Source organism: Crocuta crocuta, unplaced genomic scaffold (assembly GCF_008692635.1).
Source record: "Crocuta crocuta isolate KB4526 unplaced genomic scaffold, BGI_CrCroc_1.0 scaffold72, whole genome shotgun sequence".
NCBI lineage: Eukaryota > Metazoa > Chordata > Mammalia > Carnivora > Hyaenidae > Crocuta > Crocuta crocuta.
In genome coordinates, this window is record NW_027529427.1 from 4,643,647 (window position 1) to 4,671,463 (window position 27,817).

The window sequence follows — 27,817 nt, forward strand, 5'->3', positions numbered from 1 at the left end:
TGGCGCTTGCGCCCCTGCGCGCAGGCCTACGATTGGCGCGTGGCAGGTGCGTGCGGGGCCCGCCCCACAGTCCGCAGTGGAGGCGGTTCTTGCCCGGGCAAGTTTGGATCCTGGAGACTCGGGAGAGAGGAAGGAGCCAGCGCACGGATGTGGAGTTGATTTCATTTGAAGTTGGAATGCGGCTAGTACTCTTCCTTCCGGGGTGTACAGCGCCAGACACATTGGGTTGTACGGAGTTTTACTGTTTTTTTTTAAATATTTTTTTAAAAATTTTATTTCTAGGAGAGAGAGAGAGACAGCGTGAGCAGGGGAGGGTCAGAGAGAGAGGGAGACACAGACTCTGAAACAGGCTCCAGGCTCTGAGCCGGCAGTCAGCACAGAGCCCGACGCGGGGCTCGAACCCACGAACCGCGAGATCATGACCTAAGCGAAAGTCGGACGCTCAACCGACTGAGCCACCCAGGCGCCCCTATGGAGTTTTACTGTTAACCTGTAACAGTGGGGCTGTAGGGTCAGCAAGGTCTGCGGACTTAGACCCACCTAGTTTCTCTCCCCGCCTGCCCCTCCACAGACGCACTCCTGCAGCAAACTTCAGTCAGATTTTTTTTTGAGCGCTTTTCTAGACTAGGCCTCATACTTGGCCTGCTGAGCCCGGTTTTACCAAAGGCTCCTGCGAAGCTGGTTTACCTCACCTTTAGTATCTACTCAAGCTCCTCTTCCTCCCACCTTGGTATTTAATGGAGATCCTCCTCCCCCTCAACCTTGATATCTAACCAACTTCCTCTTAATAAGTTTCCATTCCCTCCCTCTCCAGGACCCTTGGCAATAAACCCTTATTGGTCCCTGTTGTACGTCGAGCTGAATTCAGGCTCTCTGCCACATTGCAATAGTCTTGACCCAAGTTAAAATGGTCTTAAGTTTACCCCATCCTTTTTTTTTCTTTAATTTTTAAAATGTTTTATTTATTTTTGAGAGTACCAGCAGGGGAGGGGCAGCGAACGAGAGAGAGAGAGACAGAATCCATGAAGCAGGCTCCATCTAGGCTCTGAGCTGTCAGCACAGAGCCCCACATGGGGCTCAAACCCACGAAATGTGAGATCATGACCTGAGCTGAAGTCGGGCACTTAAGCAACTGAGCCACCCAGATGCCCCTCCCTTGTCATTTTTTTAAGAGCATCTGATGAATAATGTTTCTTTTACAGCTTTCGGGGTCTTGAAAGAGTTACTTAACCTCTCTCTCAGTTCCATGATAAATAAAGTGGGATAACAGGTAAAGCTTACTCATATGAGCTATACAATGACCAAGCTTAATGATGTTAACTTTTTACATTGTTTTCCATGCATTGTTACTTCTAATATATGATAATGCATTTCTCCCCAGTTATATATGAGAAGATGAGTTTAGAGAACTTAAGTGATGCATGGGATTTATAGGCACACATTTCAAAAGTTTCACTTGTGTGATCACATTTGGCCCTCAGAAAAACTCTGAGGTAGACAAGGGTATCTTCACTTCAGATACAAGGAATCTGGCCTGGAGAGAAACTAAGCAATTATTCTAGGCTTACAGTTGGTCAGTGGTGACACAGGACTGGTTCAGATTCTCAAACCTACCTGCACATTGGAATCATCTAGCACCTTTTGAATGCCACACCCCAGAAAATTGAATCTGAACTTCTGCAGGAAGGATCCAGGCATCAGTAATTTTTTTCTTTTAATCCCCAGATGTTTCTACTGTCCAGCTAGCTTTGAAAACTAGAACTTTAAGGCAGTGCTTCTCAAACTTGAATGGGCATAAAAATCACCTGGGGATCTTCTTAAAATGAAGATTCTGATTTAGGAGATTGGAAATGGGGGCCAAATTCAGCATCCCTAACAAGCGCCCAGGGAAACAGGCATTTTTAGAATGAGAGGGGAGGGATAATTCAGAGAGTTCTAAAAGGGAGCCCAAATTATCATGGGGGTACACTGCCTACTCATAGTAGATAGTTCATATAAATGTTCTGAATCCCTGAATGAATGAAGTGGTCCAACAGATTCTCCTGGAAGTTTGAACTATAAAAAGGAAATTAATTAGGTAGTTGTATGTGAGGGCTAAAGAGAAAGAAAGAATGAAGAGATACCATAAGATCAAGCTATGAGGCAGTATGCAGACTGAAGCTATGAAGAAACAGAAACCACAAATAATACAAGCTTGAGAACAGATTTACAGACTAGGAGTAAGAACAAGCAAAGGTAATGGAAGAAAACTGAACACATAGACAGAAGTAGACACAAGTGTGTAATGCAGAGACTACCTGGTCCCTAGCCACACATGTTGCCATAGTACCAGATACTTTGAAGGTTCTATTTTTACAATAAAACCTCTTTCTCTTTAAGGTAGTCTAAGTACATTTCTAAAGCTTGACTAAAAACAGCTTTCCACTTTATTTCATTTAACATTCTCAATAACTCTGCAAGGTATGAATTATTATTTTTATTTTATAGGTGAAGAAATTAAGGGACATAGAGGCTAACTAACTTCCCATCCATCAGGATCTCAAAACTGAGTTTGACCCCAGGTAAGTATGCTCCAGGTGGTATCAAAACTATACATCTGAAGGTAAGTACTGACTGTGTTTCTTTATCTCCCTGGCTCCTATCAAAATATTTAAAACACTATAGGGACTGAATTAAAATTTGCTAAATGAATGAATGAGGTTTGTTATGATCAATTTGTCAAACGAATCATACATCTAAAAAATTAGCTGATACGATGGAAGAGTAATAATTTAGGAGAAAGAAAATTATAAAGCACCAATATTAACATAAAGAATTTTCCAAGAAATGTGCATAAAAAGAATGTTTCATAAACTAAGAATCAGAAAAAGAAAACAGTTGAGAGGTGAGGATATTAGAAAGAATGGACATAATCTTGCATTATTCACTCAGCAGTTCTGGAATTGCTCCTCAGCTTCTCAAATGACCAGGGAGCTTGTTTGAACTTTGTTTAGCTAGAAGTTTGAAATAACCTATCAAATTGCAGATGCCCTTTTTTTAAAATGAAAAATAGTGCTTCGTTATAGTATGGCATATGACAGAATTCTGAATTAGGATGTGCCAAGGTACACTGAGGTAACAAATTAACCCTGAGGTTTGCCATGGCTTAACACATAATAGTTTCTCTGTCATGTAACATGTCTAACATGGATCAGAAAGGGGCTTTGTTCCACATAGTCACTCAGGGATTATGGCTGACAGACATCAGTTCCAACACATAGATTCATGATTCCTGGGGTAGGAAAGGAGAACAAATGAAGGTCTTGAACCAGTCGAGATGTTTCCTCCATGCGTTGTCCAGAGCTATGGCCCTATTTAACTGCAAATGTGATGGGAAATGTGGGGAACACATAAATGCCTGCAAGCGGACAGTGCATGAATACTGTGCATGTTGACATATCCCAGGATTCTTCCCTTAACTCTTTTTTCCTTAACTATGCAGTCTCCTAGGTGATCCTATCCAGTGTATAGATGTTATTTATATTTCCAGCCTACAAGTTCCCCCTATCTCTACCTACATTTGTCCAGTTACCCACCCAGCATCTTCACTTGGATCTCCAATGGGCCTCTTGGGCTAACTTTGTCCACACAGCATCTTTAAGGTTTGTCTTCTAAGACTGCTCACTCCTCCTCAAGTTTTTCTTATCTCATGGAAACAACCAGTTGCCCATGTAATCTGTGATTCTTCACCTTAACCTAACATTTCCCATCAAATTCACCACAAATTCCTGTAGGCTCTGTAATGCAGGGAGTGCTGGACTTTTAGTCATGTTTTCAAATAAAGATTTAATTATAGTCTTCACTAAAGATGTGCCAAGTGTGAAAAGGCTTCATCTACTCAGAATGCGGGATTGGGGAGGAAAGAGAGCATGGGTTGGCATCAGTTTCCTGGGCACTTAAATACTTTCAACAATAGCATTAAGGGTGAAATTAATTATATTGGTACCCAATGCTGGCCTGCTGGTTAATAGGAGTCAGTGAAATTTCTATTCTTCTTGTTTATAAGTTTTTTGTCTTATTCTGAGATGAAGACTAAAAGTTATAGACTTAGATCTACAGTATTTCCAAGATCTTTTAAGATCTATGTCTTTGAAATTTGTGAAGACCCATTTTGTCAACTAGTCCATGGTCATTTTGTACAAATGTCCCATGTGTGCTCGGGAAAAATGTGGGTTCACTCATTATTGAATGCAAAGTTCTTTGCATGTCTAATTGAGTTTATTGTGTTGTTCACATCTTCATAAGTCAATACATAAAACTTAAAAAAAATTTTTTTTCTGTGGGCTTTATCACCAAGTTATGTGTTGAGTCCATCACTCTTCCCTCTTCATCACAATTTAGGAACTTACTACATCCTGTGCTGAGCTTCGTTGTCTCTTGTCTGGATGACTGTGAGAGCCTGTTAACAAAGCTCTGCTGCCTGTGCTCCTGTACACCATACACCATCTCCTCCTCAGCTGCCAAAGTGATGTCTTTATAATCACATCGTGCCAGCCCCTTGCTGGAAAGTTCTCTAATGGAGTCATTGCCACTAGAATAAAGTCCCACCTCCTTACCCAACTCCCACAAGGCCAAAGTGACTTGGGCCCCTCTAGATCTCTAGACTCATTTCCCTGTTCACTCCCCCTCCTCACCGAGCCCCAGATATAATGCTTCTCTCTGTTCCTAGACCATGACGTGCTCACTCCTGTCTCAGGGTCTTTGCATTTTGTGTTCCTTCTGCTTACAGAGATCCTTCCCAAGGCATTTGAATGATTCTCTCCTTCTCAGCTTTCCGATCCTAACTCAAGTCACCTATCAAGAGGGCTTCCCTCAAGCAAAGTAGCCTGCCCGTCACCATCTATCATCCTATTTTATCTGAAACTATTTCACTTATTTATTGTTTTTACAGGTTTATCGCCTGTCTCTGCTAAAACATAAATTCCTTGAGGCTCGGGACTATTGTGTTCTTTTTCATGTCTTCAGTGCCTAGAACAATGCCAGACACAGTTTAGGAACTCAGTCAATATTTGCCTGAATCATTGGAAATCATGTTCATAAAAAATATCTAATAATATGGTAACATTCCCAGTAGGTGAATAGATGGGAGAAAACAAAGGGTAGGAAAGAAAACTATTCACTGTGAGCCTGATTTTATAAGAAAAAATACAGGCACTTAAAAAAAGACAAGAAAAAACATGTTATTCCTGTCAAAGGTTTCTCTAGGCAATATTTATAATGTTAAAAATGCTTGTGCTGTTTTATAACTAAAGGATTTTTTTTCCGTAAATAAACGCGAGAAGTCTTTCACAAAGAAAATTATTCAGAGGGTGGATGAAAGAGAATGTGTATATTGTTCTCATTATGTAGCCACTCACATGCTAAGGCAAGCCAACTTGGTATTATTACCATTTAATAGAGTAGAGCTGAATATTCAAAAAGAAATCTGAGTTGATGAGTGTGTGCATTCTTGGTATTCATTCTGTTTACTTTTACAGACTTTGGCTCTGATTATGTCACTTTATGATTCTAAGATAAAGTTCTTTAAGACCAGAATAGAGAGAGACCAGAAAAATTTTAAGACTAAAAATGGACAAAAACCTGACACGAGATATCAGTAAAAACGGAGAGGCTCCGGGACCAACTGAGAATTGGGGTTTTGCAATTACCCAAGTTATTTCTAACAACACTACTTTGCTTTGTCCCACTATTGCTTTCAAGTTGGAAATTATGGTGGTTTATGCAAATTTAATAAAAGAGAAAGTCTTGGACTTTTACTGGCAGGGATTTCCTTGCACCACCCACTGTCATAATTGATTACATGCTGTACCCTGATGGAAAAACAGAATTTCTAGGCCAACACAAAATCACAAATACATGGTAAACCATCTGCTTTGTCCAGCAACTGAGAAATAATAATGGGACCGATGATCCGAGTGAGAAGGGGCTGCCAGTCCAACTGTGCCCAGTCCTCCATCAGCTTGATGTCTGAAGGTGGAGGGAGATTTGTTTTGGCAGCCGCTCTGCCAGCATCTGACATCTGTCACGCATAGTTCTCCATTATCGGTCGTTCCAAAAAAATCATATCTGTCACTCAAATAGCTTTTCTACTGATGGACAGTCGAAGGATGCCTTCTCAGCCTGACGTGCTTGTGGGGAACTCCCCTTTATTTGAATACATGTATCCACTAATCCCTTTTCATGCCTTGCCTTTGAGCTTGTCACTTAGTGGGGAAAAGAACCCTCTCCATGCCCAAGTTCATTGCTGGTTGGAAGAATAACAGCAGCACGAAGTGGATACAGTGAAGGTTATAAATGCTTACCATTTCGCTGCTATGGTATCAAGAGTAGTCTTCCCCACCGGGATCCACAGAAAAACAACATTCCCCCCTCCAATGCTGGCCTTTTGGGAAATTAACATTTGCATATATAACACCTTTAAAAACAATTCACACAGTATTGATGTGTTTGCATGTATCGGACTGGCCCATTCTTGTTCTTCCTGTGTAGTACACTTTACACAGACTGCCTCACTTAATCCTCTTAATCCAGCAGGGTCTCCTATTTTATAAAGGAACAAGCAGTCTCAGAGCTCATACAGTGGCAGCCCTGGGATTCAAAGGCAGATCTTCCTGCTTAAGTGAGACTCTTTCCACTACAGCACCCTGACTCTCCCCGCCACAATACATCTGACAGTCTGTATGAAACATACAAATGTATGGTACAGTCAGTAACACTCCAGGCAGATAGGAAGTACCAGGGAGGTGGCAAGTGGTAAGACCAAGGCTCTTGCTTTTGCCACAGCCTGGACAGAATGCTAAGAAAAAGAGAAGACTTAGGACCCTAAAATCCTGATCTCCTGGCCCTAGTATCTGGAAAGATGTAGTATATGAAGCAAGTAAGGCAGGGGAAAATGCCATGTGAAAGCAAATTTTCCATAGTGTCTTCATTTTGATTTTACAGAGATGTGTGGAAAATGTAAGTTATGGTTGCTTTGTCTTTTCTTCCTTTTTAATAATCTCTGTGCCCAACATGGGGCTCAAACTCATGACCCCAAGATCGAGTCACATGCTCTTCCAACTGAACAAGCCAGGTGCTCCTGAATGATTGTTTACAGAATATCTCAGGCATTAAGACCTTCCAGGAAAGTATTAACCAAGATGCCCAGAGGATCATTGAACTAAGCCATGGATGGAAAGCTGCAGAAGCCCCAAATTCTTGGACCACTTCAATGCCTCCCCTGCTGGGTGACCCTAACCTAAGAGTGTCATGGACCCTTGCAGGGCCCCCAGCTCCTACATCCCTGGTAGGATGATATTTTTTGAAACTGTACTCAGTGTTTTTCCTCCAGTATTTGTCCCCTGCGTTTTTTGGTACTTTATCCTGTGTCCCCTTTTTCAGGGAAGGGAAAGTGACAATGAAGAACCTAGGCAAAGAATCTCTCCCCTATAGGATAATGAAAGTAATCTTGACATAAATAAGGGTTTAAGCAAAGGTGATGAGAAGCCTCCCTGCCCTGAATGAGAAAGATTCTCCATATTGGTAGGTCCCTGAGATATAGGGACAAACTAGCTATGTGATTTTTTAAATTATTATTATTTTTTAAAAATGTTTATTTATTTCTAGGAGACAGAGAGAGAGACAGCGTGAGCAGGGGAGGGTCAGAGAGAGAGGGAGTCACAGACTGAAACAGGCTCCAGGCTCCGAGCTGGCAGTCAGCACAGAGCCCGACGCGGGGCTCGAATCCACGAACCGTGAGATCATGACCTAAGCGAAAGTCGGACGCTTAACCAACTAAGCCACCCAGGCACCCCTAAATTATTTTTAATTCTTTAATTTTTATTTATTTTTAAGAGAGCAAATTGGGAAGGGGGGGTGGGGCAGAAATGGGCTCTGCAATGATAGCAGCCAGCCCAAAGCAGGGCTTGAACTCACAAGCCGTGAGATCATGACCTGAGCCAAAGTCAGAGGCTTAGCCGACTGAGCCACCCAGACACCCCGTGGTGATGTGATTTTGCAAATGACATAAGTTTTGGGGCTTGAGAGGAAAGGATCCCATGCTCCTTTCCCAGGAGGAGCTTCCCTGGTCTGGGGAGGAGACCCCCAGAGAAGTGGTGGCTGTGCAGTGCTCTGGACAGAGCCTCCAATAATCTTTTGGTTCTAAGCCCCAGCATCATGTGGGGACAGCAGAGTATGTCTTTTACATCCAAGAGCAGCAAAAAAGTCACCAAGAAAGGCCCAGTTGCAATGTTAGTAATCGTCTTTAAACATTACAGAATATGTGGCCTGTGTGGGTGATTCAGGTAAGCTATGACCCAGATGCCACGAGCATTCTGTCTTGGTTGGCTCCAGCTGCTGTAACAGAACACCGCTGATGTGGTGGCTTAAACAGCAGGTTTATCTCTCACCATTCTGGAGGCTGGACGTCCTGGGCTGGGTGCTGGCATAGTCAGGTTATGGTGAGAGCCCTCTTCTGGGCAGCAGACTGCCCACCTCTCTTTGTATCTGCACGAGGTAGAGAGAGAGCTAGCTAGCCCTCTGGCTTCTTCTTTCAAGGGCCCTAATCCCATCCATGACCCAATCACCTCCCAAAGGCCCCACCTGCAATACCATTACACTGGGGATTAAGAGTCAACATATGAATTTGGGGGTGGGGAGGACACAAACATTCAGTTCATAACACATCCTAATCACGGATGTATAATCCAGGGATGGTTCACAGGTATCCTTTTTTGTTTGTTTAATGTTCATTTATTTATTTTGGAGAGAGAGAGAGAGAGCAGGGCACAGGCAGACAAAGAGGGAGACAGAATCCCAAGCAGTCTCTGCACTGTCAGTACCAGAGCCCCATGTGTGGCTCGAACCCACAAACCATGAGATCATGACCTGAGCCAAAATCAAGAGTCAGACACTTAACTGAGCCACCAAGGTGCCCCTGGTTCACAGGTATCCTAATCAGGAGAGCCATAGTCCACAAGAACTTCAGTTATCTGAATCTTGACTGATAATGGATACGTTAAGTAGTATCCTGAATTTCAGAAACAAGGTTGTACGGGTGAAAATAGCAGCCTGACAACTATAACAGTGCAAGTTACGGGCCTCACTGAAATCCAAATAGGTATATTCGCCTCCTGAAGACATCTCAGAGACACTCCTCACCTCTGAATAGACTAGGGATCTAGAGAGACTGGCCTGAACCCTCATATGTTAAACAGCCTTCTGTTAGGATCAGGAGGCCTTCTAGTTCCTTTTGTTGATTCTAAAGGTAAGATAAACCTACCTTTGGAACATTTACCTAGAAGAATGAAACCTTCGTGCAAGGTAGTGGTAGAGACAGAGCCCTGTGCTGTTACAGCACTAGGGGACAGAAGGCATAAAGCATTTAGGCCTCTGTGTGTCTGCTAATTGTATGGATGTGCTGCAAAATTTAGTCCAAGGTTTGCTTTCATTGTAAGCGGATAACAAGGTGGCAAGGGAGTGGCCAATGCTCACACACTTAAAAATGTTTAATGGCTACAAATATCAACCAAGACTTTGAGACTTCACTTACCTCTGTATGCAAAATCATTGATCCCGAAGGGGCTCTGCAGGCTTCAACTGGAGGCCTCAGGATCACACTTCCACCCTGCCCCTCCACCGCACCCTGAGTGCTGGGGCTAGGCAAACCCAAACGAGAATGCAAACGTGGGAAGAGAGAGAGCACACTGAGAGTGGTGTGAGAGGCAGAGTCTTCCGGTCAAAACTAGTTTTAGGGAAAAACAGTTGCACTCCTGCTCCTGTGAGCTCCTCATTGGGGTTGACAATTGCAATGGCTGCACCTTTATAAACTGTGTGTACTGAGAGGAACCTGAACAGAATCACTGTGAAGAATAACCAAGAAGCAAGCCAAAATGCTGGGAAAGAAAATGCTACTTCCAGGGTATAAATCTACCAAAAATTTCTCCTCTGTAGACTGTCAGGCCCGTTTCTTCTTGGACCTTGTCTTCATTGAAGGTGACATTCCATCTGGTGATTTCAACAAATGATATCATCCAATCCACCCCACCTCAGCTGAAAGCCTCACTCTCTCAGTTCAATCCTCAGTAAGCAAAACACAAATAAGTCAAGCAGCCCAGCGTGGCAGGAGAACGTGATATCTAAGTGAGCCACATCTGGGTTCTGGTCCTACTCTGATTCCTCACTGTGAGCTGTATGACCCCAAAGTCACTTAGCTACAAAATGAAGTTTCAAATGCATACGTGTTATGAGGATTACATAGGATGCTGGTGAAAAGCTCTTTTAAAATCTCATGAGAAGCACTTAGATGCCAATTACCTAAAAAGTCTCCCACATCTCGGTGCTTATGCTGTCTGTGTTGAGTAGCTAAACAATTGGTACCTGTCTGAAATTAAGTTTTCAAAAGACCAAATGAGGTGCGTGTCTCACGTGCCACTTTAACCTGAGGACTACTACCGTGCCTCAGGCTCTGGCTGTGCGCCAGGCATGTGGAAGTGCTCCAATGAGGTAACTCAGGAGGTACTGTTATTATTTCATCCCGTTTCACAGATGAGGGAACAGACTCACTGAGGGGATTAGTGTTGTGCCCAAGGCTACAAAGCTAGTGGGTGACCGATGGGGATTCCAGAGCAGGCAGCCCGCTAGAGCCCCATGTTCTTTGCCACGACGCTCAAGTAGCAGCCATTGTGTGACTTATCTGTTTCTGCCATTAGTGCAGGGACGTCGTTCCTGAAAAGCAGGTGCTGAAGAAACATCTGCTGAATGAAGTGTTTGGTGCAGAATACCTGGTATCTGACCAGCCCCACACAGTCTCTTGAAGGAATGAGCAGTGTCCAGGAGCCCCACATGTGGAAGGAGGGGATAAAAAGTCATCATTTTAATGGACGGGATCACTGAAACAGCCATGGTATTTGTGTTTCCTTTTTTTAAAAATAATTAATTTATTCGACTAAATTTATTTATGCCCCACACCCAACATGGGGCTCAAACTCACAACTCCAAGATCAAGAGTCACATGCTCCTCTGATTGAGCCCCTGTCCTTTTTCAACAAATCTAAAAATCTTACAGGTGCATCTTCTCATAGGGTCACTGAGGTACCACTGAAATGAAAACAGACTACAAAAACAGAGAAAAAGCGTATCTTGAACCCTGTCCACCTGGCCCACCTGCAGCGCTTAGTGTGGACTGAGCACAGGGGTCTCAAAGGAATTTCAAAATCTGGCCCAGCCCCTGGTTATCTGATAAGTAAATATCCATAAAGAGAGAAAGGCGATTATGAAGGCTCATGAGGCATAGAGGTCTTTGTTTGGTGCAGAAAAGTGGACAAAGGATCCCAGGCCTGTTCCACCTGGGACTTACTGGGTCCTGCATCATAGCAGTGAGGTAAGACAGACACATTTTAGGCTGCGGAGCCACAAATGCAGTAGGGAACAAGCAGGTGACATCAATGAGTGTATCAGGCTCAGTGGGTCCTGGGGGACAGAAAAGGGGCTATACCATCATCAGCTGCAGCCCTTATTGTCCCTCAGGCCTGTGGTTGCCAGGAAGCGGATTTACCAAGAGCAGTTAAAATCCCAACTTTTATATGAAAGCTCTCATCTTGCATTGGCAAGCAAGTCCAAGGCAATTTAAATCATGGTGAGAGTCAAGCTAAATATGTCTGCAGGCTGCCAGTTTGCCAGTCACTGAAAAGAGTCAGAAGTCATGAATCACACCAGCCCCTGCCAGATGGAGTCAGAAAGTAGTATTAGTAACTGAGGGAGAAGCAGGTGAGGGAATTGCTGATCCCTCTGGTGGCCAGACAGAGGGGTTCCTTCTGGGCAGTCATCCCACACCTGTCCACACAAGTGTCTTTTTCTAAGTTGTTCCTGTCTGTGGTATTAGTGCCACCTAGTGGATTTCCCAGGAAGCACTGCGTGTTTAGATCTGTATGTCGATTCCTACAAGGCCAGAGAGTAGTCAGGGATGGGGGTGACCAGTTAAAGCCAGAGGCAAAGCAAATCACCACAAGCGAAATGGAAGCCATGTTTTGGATAAGCAGAAATGCAAGGCTCCAGTGGATACTGAAGTGGGGTCAGAGGGGCCAGTGGAATTTTGTCTTGCTGTTTTTTCAGGCCACCCAGCTCTGCTGGACTGAGCCTAGGGTCAGAGCTGATAGACTCTGCCCCTCCTTTGTGTTGGGGGGTCCCCCAGAGCCCAGAGTGTGAAACCCTCCAGTCCGTCATCCTCAGAGTGCCAGCCTTAGTTCTTTAAGCCTGGGAGAAAATGGGTAGGTAGGACTCCCAAATCAGTATCTGTCACCGAGTTCATCCTGTTTCGTGAGGATATCTGTGTTTATGGCGTTTCAAATTCATTATATGTGTTCTTAAGCTCTTTGAATATTTTCCCTTCATTTTTTAATGTGCATTACCCATTCACTTCCCATCCCTTTATTTTTTGGAAAAGGTCCAACTGTCGTTTCTACTGTTTCCAGACTACGCTGCATCTTACCAAAAGTGTTTTCATAAGACTCATTTGTTTGAGGAAACCTGTCCCATCCCAGAAAGTGTCCCTTCCCACACTGGGGCATCAATTCACACCACAGGCCTTGGCCTTTGCTGTTAGAGCTCCATGCAATCTTATTGGCCGTGTATCTTGTTTCCTCCACTGAAAGCTCCTTAACTGCAAGGCATGGGTTTTTTTTCCTGCTTTTCCTTGAAGGTTCAGCGTAGGTCCTGCACATACATGTTGGCTACTGATAGGCTGGACCTTCACGTTCACCATCCCTAGTGCTTTTGCCATCATTATTGCTGTAAGAGCAAGGGAGAAATAGTCTGGTGCAATATTCAGGGCTTTTTTTTTTTTAATGTTTATTTTTGAGAGGGACAGAGACAGAGTGAGAGCAGGGGAGGGGCAGAGAGATGGAAACCAAGAATCCAAAGCAGGCTCCAGGCTCTGAGCTGTCAGCACAGAGCCCGACGCAGGGCCTGAACTCACAAACTAAGATCATGACCTGCGCCGAAGTCGGATGCTTAATCAACTGAGCCACCCAAGTGCCCCCATTCAGTTTTGATTATTCGCTTCATGACAGTGTGTTGAGAATATTCCTAAGCCAACTGGAACATTTTATTCTGATGTTAGTTATGTCCGTGTCCTGCATAAAAGTTCCAGATCTTTGGAGTGTCCTAAGAAATACAAAAGTAGTCACCAGAGCACAAAAGGCCTGGGATTTCTGGTTCTTCACTCCATCACGAACTTCCAATTTCAGAAAGGGCACTTCTGTTTTGGGTTAGACATTTTTCAAGCAGAGGATGAAATGGCTCTGGAAGAACCTGTAGAGGGGCCCTTGGATCTATCACTAGCCAGCTGTGTGGAATGTAGCGCCTGCCTTGTCTTCCTCCTTGCCACCCTCAGGCATCCACAGTTCTGAATGGGAGAAACCTTTGGTGTTACTGGAAGCCATTTGGAAGGAATGGTGTTGTCCTGTAACAGACAGGCACCCACACTGCAGGGCAAACAGATGGGGGAGGGGTGGGAAGGAGGGACCTGGCTGTACAACAGGTCTTGCAGAGGAGAATTCCAAGGATGGTTAGGAGTGGCAACTGGGATCCTTGGAAGCTCCCAAGAGGCCTTATAGACTCCACTACGCAGAAACCCAAGAAACAAGTTATCCCCGCTGGTCTCCAAGAATGGTGAATATCAGTGGAGGAATGGAGACAAAGGGAAATTTCTAGGGTCCTTGTAAGATTTGAAATCCTGTTAGGTGGAGTTAGTGGAGAATAACTGGCAGTATCTTAGTCTGGACTTTCCCAATGACCAGTTGCAACTCAGGTCAGAATTAAACTGGAAACAGCCTCCAGTCACTTTGAAAGAGTCAGGGATCTATAGAGTATGAGTGTTCATAGCAACATCAAAATGTCCACAAAGGCATCGCCTTTGGCATTACCCTCAGAAGCTGGTCTGAGGAGCTGCGGTCCAGGAGCAGCTAGGACCAGAGCCTGGCAATTCAGAGTGCAGACGCTTTCACCCCCTTCCTAGGCTCTGCCTCACCACCCCTCCCTCCCCTACCCCAAGGGTAGCTATGGCCAGTCCTCCTGGGAGAGGGAATCAGGAATCAGTGGGGAGCCGCGAAGAGTAGCAGAATGAAGTCAAGAAAGCTACAGAGGTGGAGTTCTCCAGATAACCCCTAGAATCTGAAGATGGCACCCAGGGCCTCTGGCACTTCCTAAGGCAGGAGATGCTCACTCACATCAAGAGTGAATAGCTGGAAAAAATGAGGGATTAAGCCCAGTCGTGATAGCAGGGACTTGCCCGCCGTAGGAAAGGTAGGCTGAGGCTTCTAGTTTGTAAGATGGCTACACGGGGACCCCAAAAGGGAAAAAAAGGTCATCAATTCCTTGTATAGCGTTAACACAGACACATGTAGGTTTGTGTTTTATGCCACTACCAATTGTTGCCCCAGAGTTCTGACGTGAGAAAGCTATGTTCTATTCCAAGGACTGCTGGTCTATAAATAAGTCAAAGTGGCCAGACGATTTAGGTCAAGGTGAGTTTATTGTCCAAATAGCATAACCTAATTGCATCCAAAACCATTTGCAAATCCATCTTTAAGCTAGTCAAAATAACAGGCCATTATTTTTTAAAATCACTTAACACTGAACAGACAGGACCTCTTAAAAGGCAGCTGACTATACCATGTCACCATCATAACCAAGAAAACATTTTTTGCCACACTTTCTAAAAAACCTTTTGTTTATACTGATCACGCTACTTTAGCACTTGCTAGCATCCCGACCAAATAAGCACCCACACCTCTTATAGAGTACATTGTGAGAGAATAACATGGACTCGATATGGCATCACACTCATTTTAAAGCAAAAAAAAATTATAATAATAATAAAAGAAGTCCAAGACGAGAAACTGTAACTGAGAGAGAAAGAGATCTGAGGTACATGGTACAAGGGTAATGAACATAATGGAAAAAATCCAATGGCCCAGTGACTTGCTGGGGGATTTAAGAGTCGGCCAATGGTAGGAACAAAACCCAATTAAAAGAAACAAACAAAACAAAACAAAAAATTTTTTTAAAGGACAGGCACCTGTCAAAATACATTGGACACTGTAATGGCTACAGTCAGTAAGGCACTTTTTTCCCCAAAGTAGGCTGCAGGCAGAGGAAGATGTGCTGCAGCTACCGTGTGCACGGATACAGTTGCCGATGGCTTCTTGAAACCCGAGCCAAGAATCGGGTCTGATAGTCCAGCCAAGTTTAAAAGCAGAGACACACAAATGTCTGGCTGAAAGGACTGTTCTGGGCTGTTTAGAATCCAGAATCGTGAAAAGCCACGTGGTACGAGAAAGTCATAAACACCCTCCTGAATCTTTCTGCCCTATTTTGTACAAACGGACGACAGCATGAGTGGCTCTTAAAAACTGCTCTGAGCCCACACCACTAGAAGCCTGCACTCATTCTATAGCTACAGTTTGTTGGCTTAAGGGGACTTTACCATCTCAGCACTAATTTCCCTTTTAAAGCTATACTCAGGGTTGGACTGTCTCAAAGATAAACAAAGAGGAATCCTTTTGGCTTAGAAGCCAACTGGCTTACTCAGACTTCCTCCCCATGCCTCCCTCCCATTCCCACGCTACCAATATTATCTTCTTGAACTAGCAAATCATTATTTACATGATATAAGGTGCAAGTCTATTTCTTCTCCCAGCCCTGTCCCCTGTGGCCCATGGAGAGAACATTCCCCCCGCCCTCTTTGAGAAAGTTATCCAATCCTGCCTAATGCTCTTTAACCTCGTCCCCGAGCTCCTGGGGCAGTGTGGAAGGCCCCTAGGGTGCCAGACCGCAGGAAGGCTACAGCTCCCCCAGAGCCCATCCTGCTGGCGAAGGGACGGGTATGAGGGTTGCTTTACCTGACCCGCCTGGTAAGAGAAGCCGAACAGAGCCTCTTGTACAGAGCATATAGACCAAAGGGGATCTGGCTTTAAGACATGATGAATTCTTCAGTGGGGTCCCAGGGCAGTTCCAGAATAAAGCCTCCTCTAAGACAAGCCCCCTGCTCTGAGGAGCCCTCCTCTCAACACGGGAAGACATTCTACTGAGGGACCTGTCCCCAGCTTCCACCTTGCAGGGCTTCTTGGCTGTTATGAACCTGCATGGAATTGAATTATGCTTAGCATATATTTTTGGCATACTAGGATTCCCCCCCCCTGCCCCCCGGGGATTTAGCCAAACTAGGGGAGGGAATACAATTTGGCAGGCTAGGGGAACAACTCAGCCCCCAATGATGGAGAAAAACAGTAACAGTAATGACCAAAAGAACAAAAAACAAAAAAACCCCAAAGAACCAAAAACAGGAGGAAGAACGGGTAGACAACAAAGTAGAAAAAGACCAGAATAGGTTTGGAACCCCATTTGTGGGAGGTGAGAAAGGGGGGAAAAACAAATCCGTGGGCAGAGCTGAACTCCCTCACATAAAAACTCCTACCAAGGAAACCAAGACCTAAGGAGAGGGCATTGACTACTTTAACAAATCCAGGCTTCCTTCTTTTGTTTAAGGAGGGAGCAGGCAGAAAAGCCAAACAACCTAGCACCTTCCGAATCAGCCACACCACATCTCCCATCACACCAGGCCCTGAAGGCAAGAAGGAGAAAAAAGATCAGAAAGCCCCAGTGGCACCCAGGGAAGTTACTGACTACAGGGAGTCTGTAGGCTAGTTCCCTTCCTTATTCATCAGGTTCTCTCCTTTGCTGCTTCTGTTTGAACTTGGAACAGTCACTGTTAAGTGACTTCGAACCTCGCTTTCTTTAGGCTCTATGACTCCCAAGGACTTTAGGGACCACACATCCTTCCGTTCAGCGTTACTCCTCAGGGCCCCAAAGAGTGTCCTGTGCAAAATGAGCTCTTGACAAAACACTGGCTGCTCAGCTTTCCTCTCCAAAACTTCAGAATTCATGACCCACTGCCCTACCAGAAACTCCCTAGAATTTTAGGGTCATGCTAACTCACCAAATCCTGAACCCTTCCAAACATACTTCAAGAGAGACTGACTCATCGGGAATGGCATCTCTGCAGAGACACAGCCTCTCCACCTCCCTTCCACTACCAATCCAATACTTCTCTGACCTATTTTCCCAATCGTGCCAATTCAATGCAATTTACAACCTGAAGACCATTTAGTGCCACTCAGCAGAGGGGCTGGCTTTGCATCATGCCAGCCTGCCACAGTCCGAGACAGGTGGGAGAAAAGGAAGCCCCGAGATACCGCATGCTGCAGATTCACATGCCCACAGATTCAGATCTAGAAAAGCCTCTGAGATTATCCTACAATGGGGATGTCCATGTCAGGGAAAGGGAAAGCTAGAGGAGAAGCTTTCAAGATAAGCTTTACAAAAGGGCCACAAAATGAGGATCTCCAAATAGCCTGCCGGAATTCTTTTCAATCTGTCTCCAGATACTAAGTGCAAATTATGACTTCCTAGTTCACTGCATAAAGGTTTGTGCTGAATGTCTGTCTTGGGGGTGGTGAGAGGAAGGGAAATCCCTTGGTTCATTTGTATTTTTTCCATCATGATGAGGATACCGGAGTCAAAATGGAAGCCTGATGACCTTCATAACTGAAAAGGCCCCTGGGGGTGAGACCCAGGAGCCAAAACCACCCTATCCTCCACTGAGAGGGGCTTGCAGCCTCCTCCCCGACTTCTTTCCCCACACTAACGGCTCCCAAGCAGAAACTATGCGGCTGTGAGGTATTATGAAAACAAAAATGTGAATCATTTTCTTTTGTAGCTATTGATTTTGTCCAGTAAACCTGAGGTAAAGAATGTCTGTCTTTGAAGAATGTGATCAGAGAGAGAGAGAGAAAAAAAAACCCAAATGGAAAAAAAAAAAAAACCAAACCAAAACAAAACAAAAACCAACCATGAATACGCTACCAGAAGAAAATAAACTATGGAAGGGCGTTTCCAGTACAAAGAACTCCTATCTCAACCATCTACTTCAGGACTTGGGATTTAAGCAGTAAAATAATATATTATAAAAATGTTTATAAAATAGCAGCACACTCTGTGAAACATTACAGCTAGGTACTGTTAATGTGAATAAGAATGAATGATCTTAGCTTCTTAGCAGCGCAAAAAAAAAATAATAATAAAAAACTGAACACAATAAAATGAAAAATAAGAGACCCTTAGATTTTTCTCCATCTTCAACCCTCATACTACGAAACAAGGCAGAATCTGTGTATAAAATAATTCTTCAAAGCAGCCCTGTTCTGATTTTTCTTTTTTTTACTTAAAAAGGCAAATATTTTAATAGCTTCATTACCTGTCAATTATAATTGTGCAAAAAAAAAAAAAAGTTGTTGCTCCAACCTCTTTGCTAACTGAATGCCTCTAAGAAGTGGAGAGGAAAAAAAAATTCAAGTACGCTGAATACAACTTTGCAATGAAATTAACAAAAAACGGAAAAGGGAACACAATGCCACATTCTGATATTCATATTCAGCTGTCTGTCTGCACCAGCAATAACTTTGCTTTCCATGTCCAAAGGAGAAGTATATAGGTGGGAATTCAGATCCTTCTGTGCCATCAAAATGGTAACAGCTCTTTGTTTGTAGGCTTTATGGAGGAATGTTGTGACAGGGATGTCGGTGGAAAGGGGTGTCTCTTGAGTCCTGGTAGGGATACCAGAACTGTGTACCAGAGAATGTCGGATACCAGAAGTGAATAGTCACCTGACTGGGGGACAGAGGGGAAGGGGCACAGGACAAGGGAGGAGTCTATTCAGCATGATTTGCATAAACCATCCCATCTATCCCTCGGGAACAATTTTTCAAAGTGCTTTTCGAATGGAATGGTTTATAACAATGCTAAACTGTGGACCAGACATGCCAATCAGCACCAAAAATCAGTTTTTTTTTTTAATAAAGGATGCCAAGGTCACATTACCCTCTTCAACACATTAAGAGAAAAGATTCCATTCCAGATCCCACCCTCGGTCTCCATCTGCCTCCATTTCATAGGAGTTTTGGTTATGGCCCAAAGCAAAATTGCCCCTTCTGATAAAAATACAGTGGTGTCTGCCACGAACCATGTTTGCAAGAAGCAGCATGATGTCAAAAAGACACGTGAAACCCAGGACCCAATCACCTGTGTCCGACTGGCAAAATAAAACCTCTCTTTTAGGTAGCAGCTACTGTAGACAGCAAGAGTTCGCAACTGGAGATTCAGCTATGCTCCTGACTTGGTGACAAACAGGTGGTTGAGAGCAAAGGTGCTTCCACATCCAAAATGGTTCGACCGCACTGACCGATTGTTTTGTCCTCCCTCCCCCATCGTGTCCCTTATTTCTAATTCTTTCTTGAGTTCATTGCTTCACAATCTAATGACGCCATAAATGGCACACACAGTTCCTTGAAATTATCCTAAAAGGGGTGCGTATGTGCTAGTTCATAACATGAAAAAAAAAAGCCTCCTCTAATTTGTTCCCATATTTGCAGGCGTACATTTTCTATAGCTACTCTGCAGGGTCTCCTGTAAGCATTTTACTATTACTTTTAATATAATCAAACAATAACTGTTCGCATATACAAGGGATTCCCTTCTGTTGTACTTCAAATAGGCACCAAATGCTTTTAGTTATTCCGTTTATATAGGACCTTTTTCTCTCACTTCTAAAAGATCTTTCAATATGAGCTAGGTGGGGGCAGAATTTTTCTTTTTTTTTTTTTTTTTTTAAGTTTCATCCTAAAACATAAAGAACAAAACACAACCAGAGAGAAGGAGAGAGCAGATGTGAACATGTCTCTCCCATTCGGCCCGACTGCATCCTCACAGGTCAATATCCCGCACGTCTGTAGGGGTGCTGGCCTGGTCCAGTTCATCCTCCGACTTGGACCCATCGCCTTGGTCCTGACGGAACTGCTGCAGGCTGTTGAGCAGCACCACCTCAATCTGCTCCTGGCAGGCTTTGAGGCAGTCCTAAAAGGAGAATGGGTCAGATCAGAGCTGTTAGCAAGACTGACAATGTGCAGAGCATTTATGAAGACAGTCGACACAATTTAAGCCTCGCATATTGCATGCTTGTTTCCCAGTAGTAAGAAATGTGAAGTAAAGGAGATGTGTCCCCACAGCGCTGTGGGACCATACTGCCCCAAGGAGTGTCCCCAGCCGGCCACATTAGCACAACCTAGGGGCTCGTTGCAAATGCAGAATCGAAGCCCACTCCCGATCAACCTAAACAGAATCCATATTTTAGCAGGAGCCCGGCTGAGTCAAGTGCACATGAGAATCTGGCTAAGATGATGAGCCATTTACGGACACGCAGCACCTGGTAATCTAAGTGCAGCTGGGTGCTTTCTGCTTGTGGACACTGGGGGGTGACAGAGAAAGGGGAAGGCCAGCACCACAGACAGCTACAGAACTGGGCAAGGGTAGCACCGGAGGAATGGATAAGAAGAGAATGGACTGAAGTGTACTCACATAAACCAGGTCTAAGTTCTTAAAAAACCCCGTTTTCCTGCTTACTTACCTTCCTCAATTCTCCTAAAAATACAACACAGAATGTTTACAAAACTTCGGACACTTAAACTGTCCAATTTGGGAATAAGTAAGAATTTGCAGCATTGTTTGATATTAGCTTATATCTGGTGGGGAAAATTCAGAGTGAGTTTGCCCCAGGCAGAAGCTTCTGTTAGAAGCCTTGGGGTGCGTTGGAATGCCAGGGCAACTCCCGGGTGCCACTAAGGAGGGACTGCTTCCTCCCAGCAAGGGGAGCAGGTGTGAGCTAAGGAAATCGTTCTTACCAGACATCTTCCCCCCTCTCCTCTGCAAGGCTGCTTTTCTGCACTCAAGCAGCATGTACATATGGAAAATACATTAACTTGATTCTGCTTGGGCCTTTTCACAGCTTAATCTATGCTTCCCTTCTGTTTGTTTCGCTGTGCAAGTTTCACTGCCCGGAAGTCACTGTATGCCAAGCACAAAAGCATGGTCATTATTTTCCAAAGACCTAAAATATAGTGGGAACTAACTACTCAGGGACACGATTTCCATACCTCCCAAATTTTCCATTCCTATCTTGTCCATCCCACATTTCAAACTATAGCTTTTTACAAAAACGGAGGTTAGGAATAACAGCTAACTATCACCCAGAATGTAAGAAAAATGAAAAGAGGGTAATATCTGCAGCCACACACCGTACTTGCAGGCAGTGGCCACATTTCATTCTCTTGTAAAGTAAGGATCAAAAACGCTCACAGGGTAAAGGTCAACTGAGATCATATACATAAGGTCCTAAATTCAATACATGATGACCATTTATTATGGAGTGAGGACCATTCCAGGCCTGGGGTCTGGAGGAATTCTTTAGACTTCTTTAAGATGTGGTACAGAGAAGCATCTGCTCCAGACTGGTGAAGGGAGCACCGTGCATCTGCCACGGGAGGAGTGTGCCACAAGACACACACAACCCGGCCACACAGGTCAGCGTGCCACCCTGAACAAGCCGAAGACTCAGGGACTGGCAACCAAGTGCCCAGCAACATCTCTCAAACTTCTGTGGCATGGTCACATCCTCCACCCTGTCTGACCCCTCAAAACTACTGACTAGAAACCCTCCCTGGGCTCCTCCTCCAAGGCCCAGCCTCCAGGGGCTGTGCTCCCAGGTCACCCACCACTCGCCCAACATGCTAGCGGGTGAAGGCCAAAGGCATAATGTTTCCTAATTTTTTTAATGTTTGTTTGTTTTTGAGAGAGAGAGAGAGAGTGTGTAAGGGAGGGAAGGGCAGAGAGAAAGGGAGACACTGAATCCGAAGCAGGCTCTAGGCTCTGGGCTGTCAGCACAGAGCCCGAACCCACGAATTGTGAGATCGTGACATGAGCCAAGGTCAGATGCTTAACCAACTGAGCCACCCAGGTGCCCCTCAAGGCGTAATGTTTCTAAGGGCACTTCGGTTTCAGTAGAGGGTTTCTGAACACTGTAAAGCCTTATAATTTGAAGAAAACTGATCTTACATAAAGTCAAAGCTGGTGTGGGGAAAAACACGGCAAACAATGGCCATCAGCAAACCACTGTCTACGGCCCCTTGGGAAGGTCCTGCATCAGACATAGAGAGCAGGGGCCACTCTGTCACTATTCCTTCCAAAGCTGCAATAGGTTTCTCTGTTTGCCATTTGAGCACCATCTGAAGGGGCTGACTTGTTCTAGGGGCCATGTTGGCATATCACCATCTTTATACACCCCGTTTCACAGCTCAGGCTCCTTCAGTCCCCTCCTCATTCAGAAATGCAGAATGCGGCAGAATTTAAATTAATACTATTTTCCTCTTTCTTTTTTCTTGCAGAGAAAAAGAAGTTGAATCCAGTCAGTTCTTATAGGAGGTCCCTCCACTACAGAGGTCCTTCAGGAGCTGTTAAAGGTTATGCTTAAAAGCTTTTTCCTGGGTGGCTCAGTTGGTTGAATGTCTGACTTTTGATTTCAGCTCAGGTCATGATCCCAAGGTCATGAGATCAAGACCCACATCAGGCTCCACGCTCAGGGGTTCTCTCTCTCTCTCCCCCGACCTGCCGCTCTCCTCTGCTCATGCTCTTTCTCTCTCTCTAAAAAAATAAATTAAGTTTTTTTCTAGGACGCACAGGGAATGAGTCAGAACCCCTCCACCCCTTCACCTCCATGGAAGACAAATCCTACCCAAAGCATATGGCATAAAGAGTTTTTTACTTATTTATTTTTATTTGAAGTATAATTAACATACAGTCATATTAGTTGCAGGTGTGGTGTAAAAAGCTTTTGTTATCCTCACTTCCTGGCCTTTCAGCGAAGATCAAGTGACGAGCTTTTGTTATCTAAAGAGGATGGCAGGATTCTCAGCTGACTGAGTAGAGGGAAGGGGCAGACAATAGCTCTGAACCATTAAATTAAAAAAGAAATGCCTGTCAGGTGTCAGGAATGAGGCCTCTTTAAAAACAGGGCTTCCCATGGCACAGCCACTTGGTGAAGATTTCCTGATGTCCAGTTCGTGTAGAAAACTTTGCCCCCCGCCAGCCCCCCAAGGAAACCTCACGCCTCCTGGCCAATCTTGTCCATCATTCCTTCCTGAGAGGCTGTATTTTGGTGCCATAGGGAGGTAACCAGGGTCAGCACACCTTCCACCCCCAACATACGACCATCTCAGGCTTCCATGATCAGCACTGCATGCTTGGCCACACCAAGCATCCCTAAGATCGTCCTCCAAACGAGGGAGATAGAGCTCCAGAAAGGTAAAGAGCCTGATTTCGGGCCATACAGAGTCTTCTTCCCTTTTGGGTCACCAATGTTTCTACTGTTTCTGGTATTTAGTCTTCCCCTCCAGTGGCCGGAAACTGGAAAGAACAGTTCTGAACAAACCCTACAGGGAAGGCTGGGACATTTGACGGTCACTCCTACTGGACACTAGAGCCACAGGACTTCAAGATAGGAAGTGTCACATTTATGGAAGTTCCAGCCAAGAACACGTGTGTAGGCTTTCCTGAATAAACTGAGGACGCTTTCACATAAAACACTGTCTTCAACCCTGTTTTAATTTTAATCTAAGTTGTTACTGATGATGGCCAGCTCTTGACCTTTGATACCTCTTACTTGGGAAGAGCTAGGTAATGACTACAGCAGTTACCCCAGAAATGAGGGGTCCTGAACCTCATTCCCTGCTCTCTTCTAGATTCAGCTGGGACAGGGCAGGAAGCTACATCTCTCTGGGGTCACTCACGTTCCCCACTCCTGGAAAGCTTTCTGGGACCTCTGCCTAACCTGCTCCAGGTTCCCCTTCTTCACAACTTGGCAGTTACCAGTTTGAATGTGAACTGCAGATGGGCCCATCCTCATCTAGATGAAAAACCTCAGGGCAAGAGCCTCTCAGAGGAAAAATGACGTACAGTCTACTTTGTGATGGTGGGAACAGAGAAATCAACACCCCCCCCTTCCCGGAGACAGAGCTCACTCTCCCTATTTTAATACCAGCCTTTGGCATGTTGTTGGGAGCCCTTCTTGGGCTTGCAAAGAGCATGAGGACTTTCTGTGAGCTGATGGAAAGGAAAATGTGCGGTGGCGCCACTACCTGCAGCCAGATGTGCCGACTCCACACAGCCCCACTCCTGCCCAAGCAGCCCCTGCTCTCCTGAGCAGAAGGGCAGGGCGGTGCATGGGCCTGGGGTCGAAGAAGCAGGAACCTGAAGGGAGGAGGTACCCTGCCTGCAGCAATTCCAGCAGGGCTGGAAGGTCAAGCCCAGAGAAGGAAACGAAAGGGGAGGCAAGTTAAAGGCCTGGAAAGAACAGAGAGCAAAGCCGGAGAAGAGCAGATATTTCCAAAGGGCGGAGGAACTGTGAGACAACACACGCACAGGCGATTACAGAATCGGGGAATTGGGGGGTCTGAAGGGCTTTTGGAGCTCAGACAGCCAAAATGCCCTCATTTTGCAGCTAGAGAACGGAACTGAAGCCTGCTTGTCCCCCAGTGACATCCAGCTAACAGCTAAGCCTGGCTTTAAATGGGCAAGCCTCCAGCTTCAGAACTGCTTCCCCTGACACCCTGTGCTTCTTCCCAGCTCTAAGTAAAGACATATAGGGCAGAGACTCTCCAAAGGAGGGAGTCACAGCCCAAGTGGCCAAGGAGGAGGGGGACATGGTGGGGGGGGGGAACCAACAGAGCCTCCAGTGAAAAGATGCTACGTGCATGCAAAGTGCGGTGGCTCCGAGGACCTCTGCTTTCCGGCAGCCTCCGAAAGCTCCAGTCATTGTGTTAAGATGCCCCAAATTAAGCTGATTAAAAGGAAAGCCATAATGCTCGTCTGTCAGCCCGGACAGGTGGCACTCCACAGTGCTGGAGGTCGGGCAAACCTCCAACTTCGATGATGATAGGCCCCCTCCTTTGGCCCTGCCTCCTCCGCCCCCCCGCCCCCCTCCAGCCCCGGAGCCCTGACAGCAGTGTTTGTGATCTCCAGCTCGTTACACGGGCCTCCGACTTCCTCTGCTTGCTGGCTCGGGCTCTGCGCCCTGCACCCTCCTCAGCCTCCATGAATGGGCTGACGGAACTCCTAGCATTAGCCCTCAGTGTAACTGCATCACTCCATTGTCACCACACACGCACTGCACTCAACAGGGGGACAAAGGGCTGAATGAGCCCCAGACCCGCGGCCAACTCAGGCAGAGACAACTTAGGAAACTATCTCATTCTTCCTTTCTTCACAGGCTGTTTGGCTATTTCCTTGCATACCAAATAAGGCCTGCAGAAAAAAATAAAGCAGGAGAGGGAAACATCAGTCTCCACTTCTATCCCGTCCCCCTCCCAAACCCCAGCCTCCCCTCCAGCCACTCTTCACAGGGTTCTTGAACACAGGTCCTGTCAAGTCTGCAGAGCCCCAGTCATACAGGGGCCTTTAGGAGGTGTGCTGTGGAGGGGTCGGTGCCTCTCACTAAGGAAAACAAAAAGACGATGCTGAGGACCCTGTGAAGAGCACGTAGCCAAAACTGAGACTTCTTCCACAGCATAGCTGATGGGTTTTTAATAGCTCACTGACAACCCAGATCCTAACATTCCAGGATGACCCTGAGCAAGGGATATTCTAGAATCTTCTCAGGGTGATACTTAAGAATGCGACAGAGTTTCACTGTAACCCAGGTAGAAAAGGATGGCCTTAATGACCAGGTGACTAGCCTCTAGGTCTTATTCTGTTAAAGCTCTCTGGATAGCTTCACAGCATCATTATGGCCTGGGAGCCCAAGCTCTGCTCTTTCTATTAGGCAATTTGTAAAAATCATGTCACGCGAAGGTGACGTGATTTGCTCAGGACCCTGACATATAATTAGTGCTGAGAAATCTCGGGCTTTCCAAAAGACCTGGGGAGACCAAAGAATTAGGAACCCACTCGAAGCCCATCTGCCTGGCCTTTGTCCGCCGTTCCTTCCTTCCTGCTTCCCTCCCTCTCTTCAGCATCATTCCCAAGACTCTGCCAGGGGCTCTGGATAAAGAGCACAGTAAAAGTTGGGTCCTGTTCAAGAGGCTCTATAGACAAGTGAACAGAGAGATAAACGCTGGCACAAAGTACGAGCGGAGCGCGGAGGGGACGGAAGAGGAGCCCGAAGTCTGCCGGGCGAAGCCGGGAAAGGTTCACCGGGGAAGCAGGACGCTCGGTCCCTCCTCTCGAACTCACCCCTGGCAACGGAAGGCCTGGTCGACATTCCCCCAAAGCCAGCCCTGCCTCGCTGGCTGGCGTCTGTTTTTAGCAACACTTATGACTGGAAGGAAAAAGTACTTAAAATATACCACCCTCTGAGACTTTTATTCCCTGTAAAACTGTCAGGCTTCTCACTCAGCTTTCTCTTTGGAATGAAGCGTTCCGGTTTATTTTGGCAACCAGAGGGAGCAACAAAGAGCAACTTTCTCAGAGCCGCACGGGTCCCTGCTATCGGAGCTCTCTGCCGCCAGCCAGGGAGGCAGAGAAGCCTGCCTGGCTGTCTCGGATGCACTCTCAGCAGTCGGATCCCTGACAACGCATGGACGGAGAACACCATAAACTTGAAGACGTCACAAACAACAAGGTGCACGGGGCGAGCGCACAACTGCGGGGACTCCAGGGTGACAGGTCACATTTCCTGATTCTTGTCTGTCCTATCTCACCGGAGCCCGTGTAGCAAGACGTGGTGCTGTGTACCTGACTTCTCCGTGGGAGAGCTCAATCAACACAAACCTGTGGGCATCTCACAGTGTGGATCTGAGAGCACTGTGTGCGCGTGCGCATGTGTGTGTTTTAATTGTGGCAAAATAAGCTGAACGTGTAACATTTACCATCGGAACCGATTTCGGGTATGCAGTAGCATTTAGTATGTTCATTTGCTGTGCAACCACCTCCACTCTCCATTTCCAGAACTTTCTCATCATCCCAAAGTGAAACTCCATACCCATTAAATAACCTCCTCTTCCTCCCTCCCCCTGGGGCCCTGGTAACCTCTATTTTACTTTCGGTCTCTGTGAGCTTGACTACCCTGGGTATCGCATAGAAGTGGACTCATAGATTTTTGTCTTTTTGGGTCTGGCTTACTTCACTGAGCATGTTTCCAAGGCTCATCCATGTTGTAGCCTGTGTCGGAATTTCACTTCCTTTGTAAGGTTGACTAATACTCCACTGCACTCACTAAGAAGAACACACCTAAGGAGAACACATACCACATTTTGTTTCTCTGTTCCAAGGACATTTTCTGTCGCCAAGTGGACTCTGCCAGGAGGCCTGTGTTTTACATTAGGCCTAGTGAGCTCCTTCCTCTGGGGTAATTTCCTACTGCATTTAGAGTTAACACTTTAGCATTCATTTCCTTATGATCTTAATTTGCTAGGATTTTGCATGTTTCACTCTTGATTTGCCATATGATCGCTAAGTTCCTTCAGGCCAGGAACATTATCTCTTATTCTCCATGCACGACCCGGCTGCCCCCATTTCTACCTCGGTTCCATCCAGGCCTTGCTCATAATGCAAGTGAGCCTTTAATAAACACTCCCAGAAATGAATGGAGAGTTAAGTGCTTGAAACACCCCACTTCTTGACTCATGAAATGGTAAAGGAGCTCAGGAAGCAAAACTTGCCTCCCTCCAAACGCTAATGCTTTCTAAATCCAGTCCGTTTATTTTCCTTCACTCGGAGCCTCAGCGCTTCAGAGGACAGACCCAGCAGAACTCATGGAGGTCTCAAGCTGTGAACTGAGAAAGTGCTATGGATTGTACATTCTCCTCTGCTCATGCTTGGTTGGGGGCGGGGGGGGGGGTGGGTTTTTTTTTTTTTAATT

General features: G+C 45.6%; 1 protein-coding gene and 1 long non-coding RNA gene across 2 annotated transcripts in view; one reads left to right on the top strand and one right to left on the bottom strand.

The window, feature by feature from the left end:
- Positions 1-115: 115 nt before the first annotated feature.
- LOC144227520 (uncharacterized) lies at positions 116-10,924 on the top strand. The gene is made up of 4 exons (XR_013333948.1): positions 116-228; positions 1,203-1,270; positions 2,488-2,561; positions 10,728-10,924. It is a non-coding gene; the product is annotated as an uncharacterized LOC144227520 (long non-coding RNA).
- A 3,605-nt stretch (positions 10,925-14,529) lies between these two features.
- Positions 14,530-27,817, bottom strand: part of CCND2 (cyclin D2) — a 31,116-nt gene continuing 17,828 nt past the window's right edge. The window contains exon 5 of the mRNA XM_077759171.1: positions 14,530-19,986. Within this exon, the coding sequence (XP_077615297.1) occupies positions 19,837-19,986 (150 nt within the window). The 3' untranslated portion in view covers positions 14,530-19,836. The remainder of the gene's footprint in view (positions 19,987-27,817) is intronic.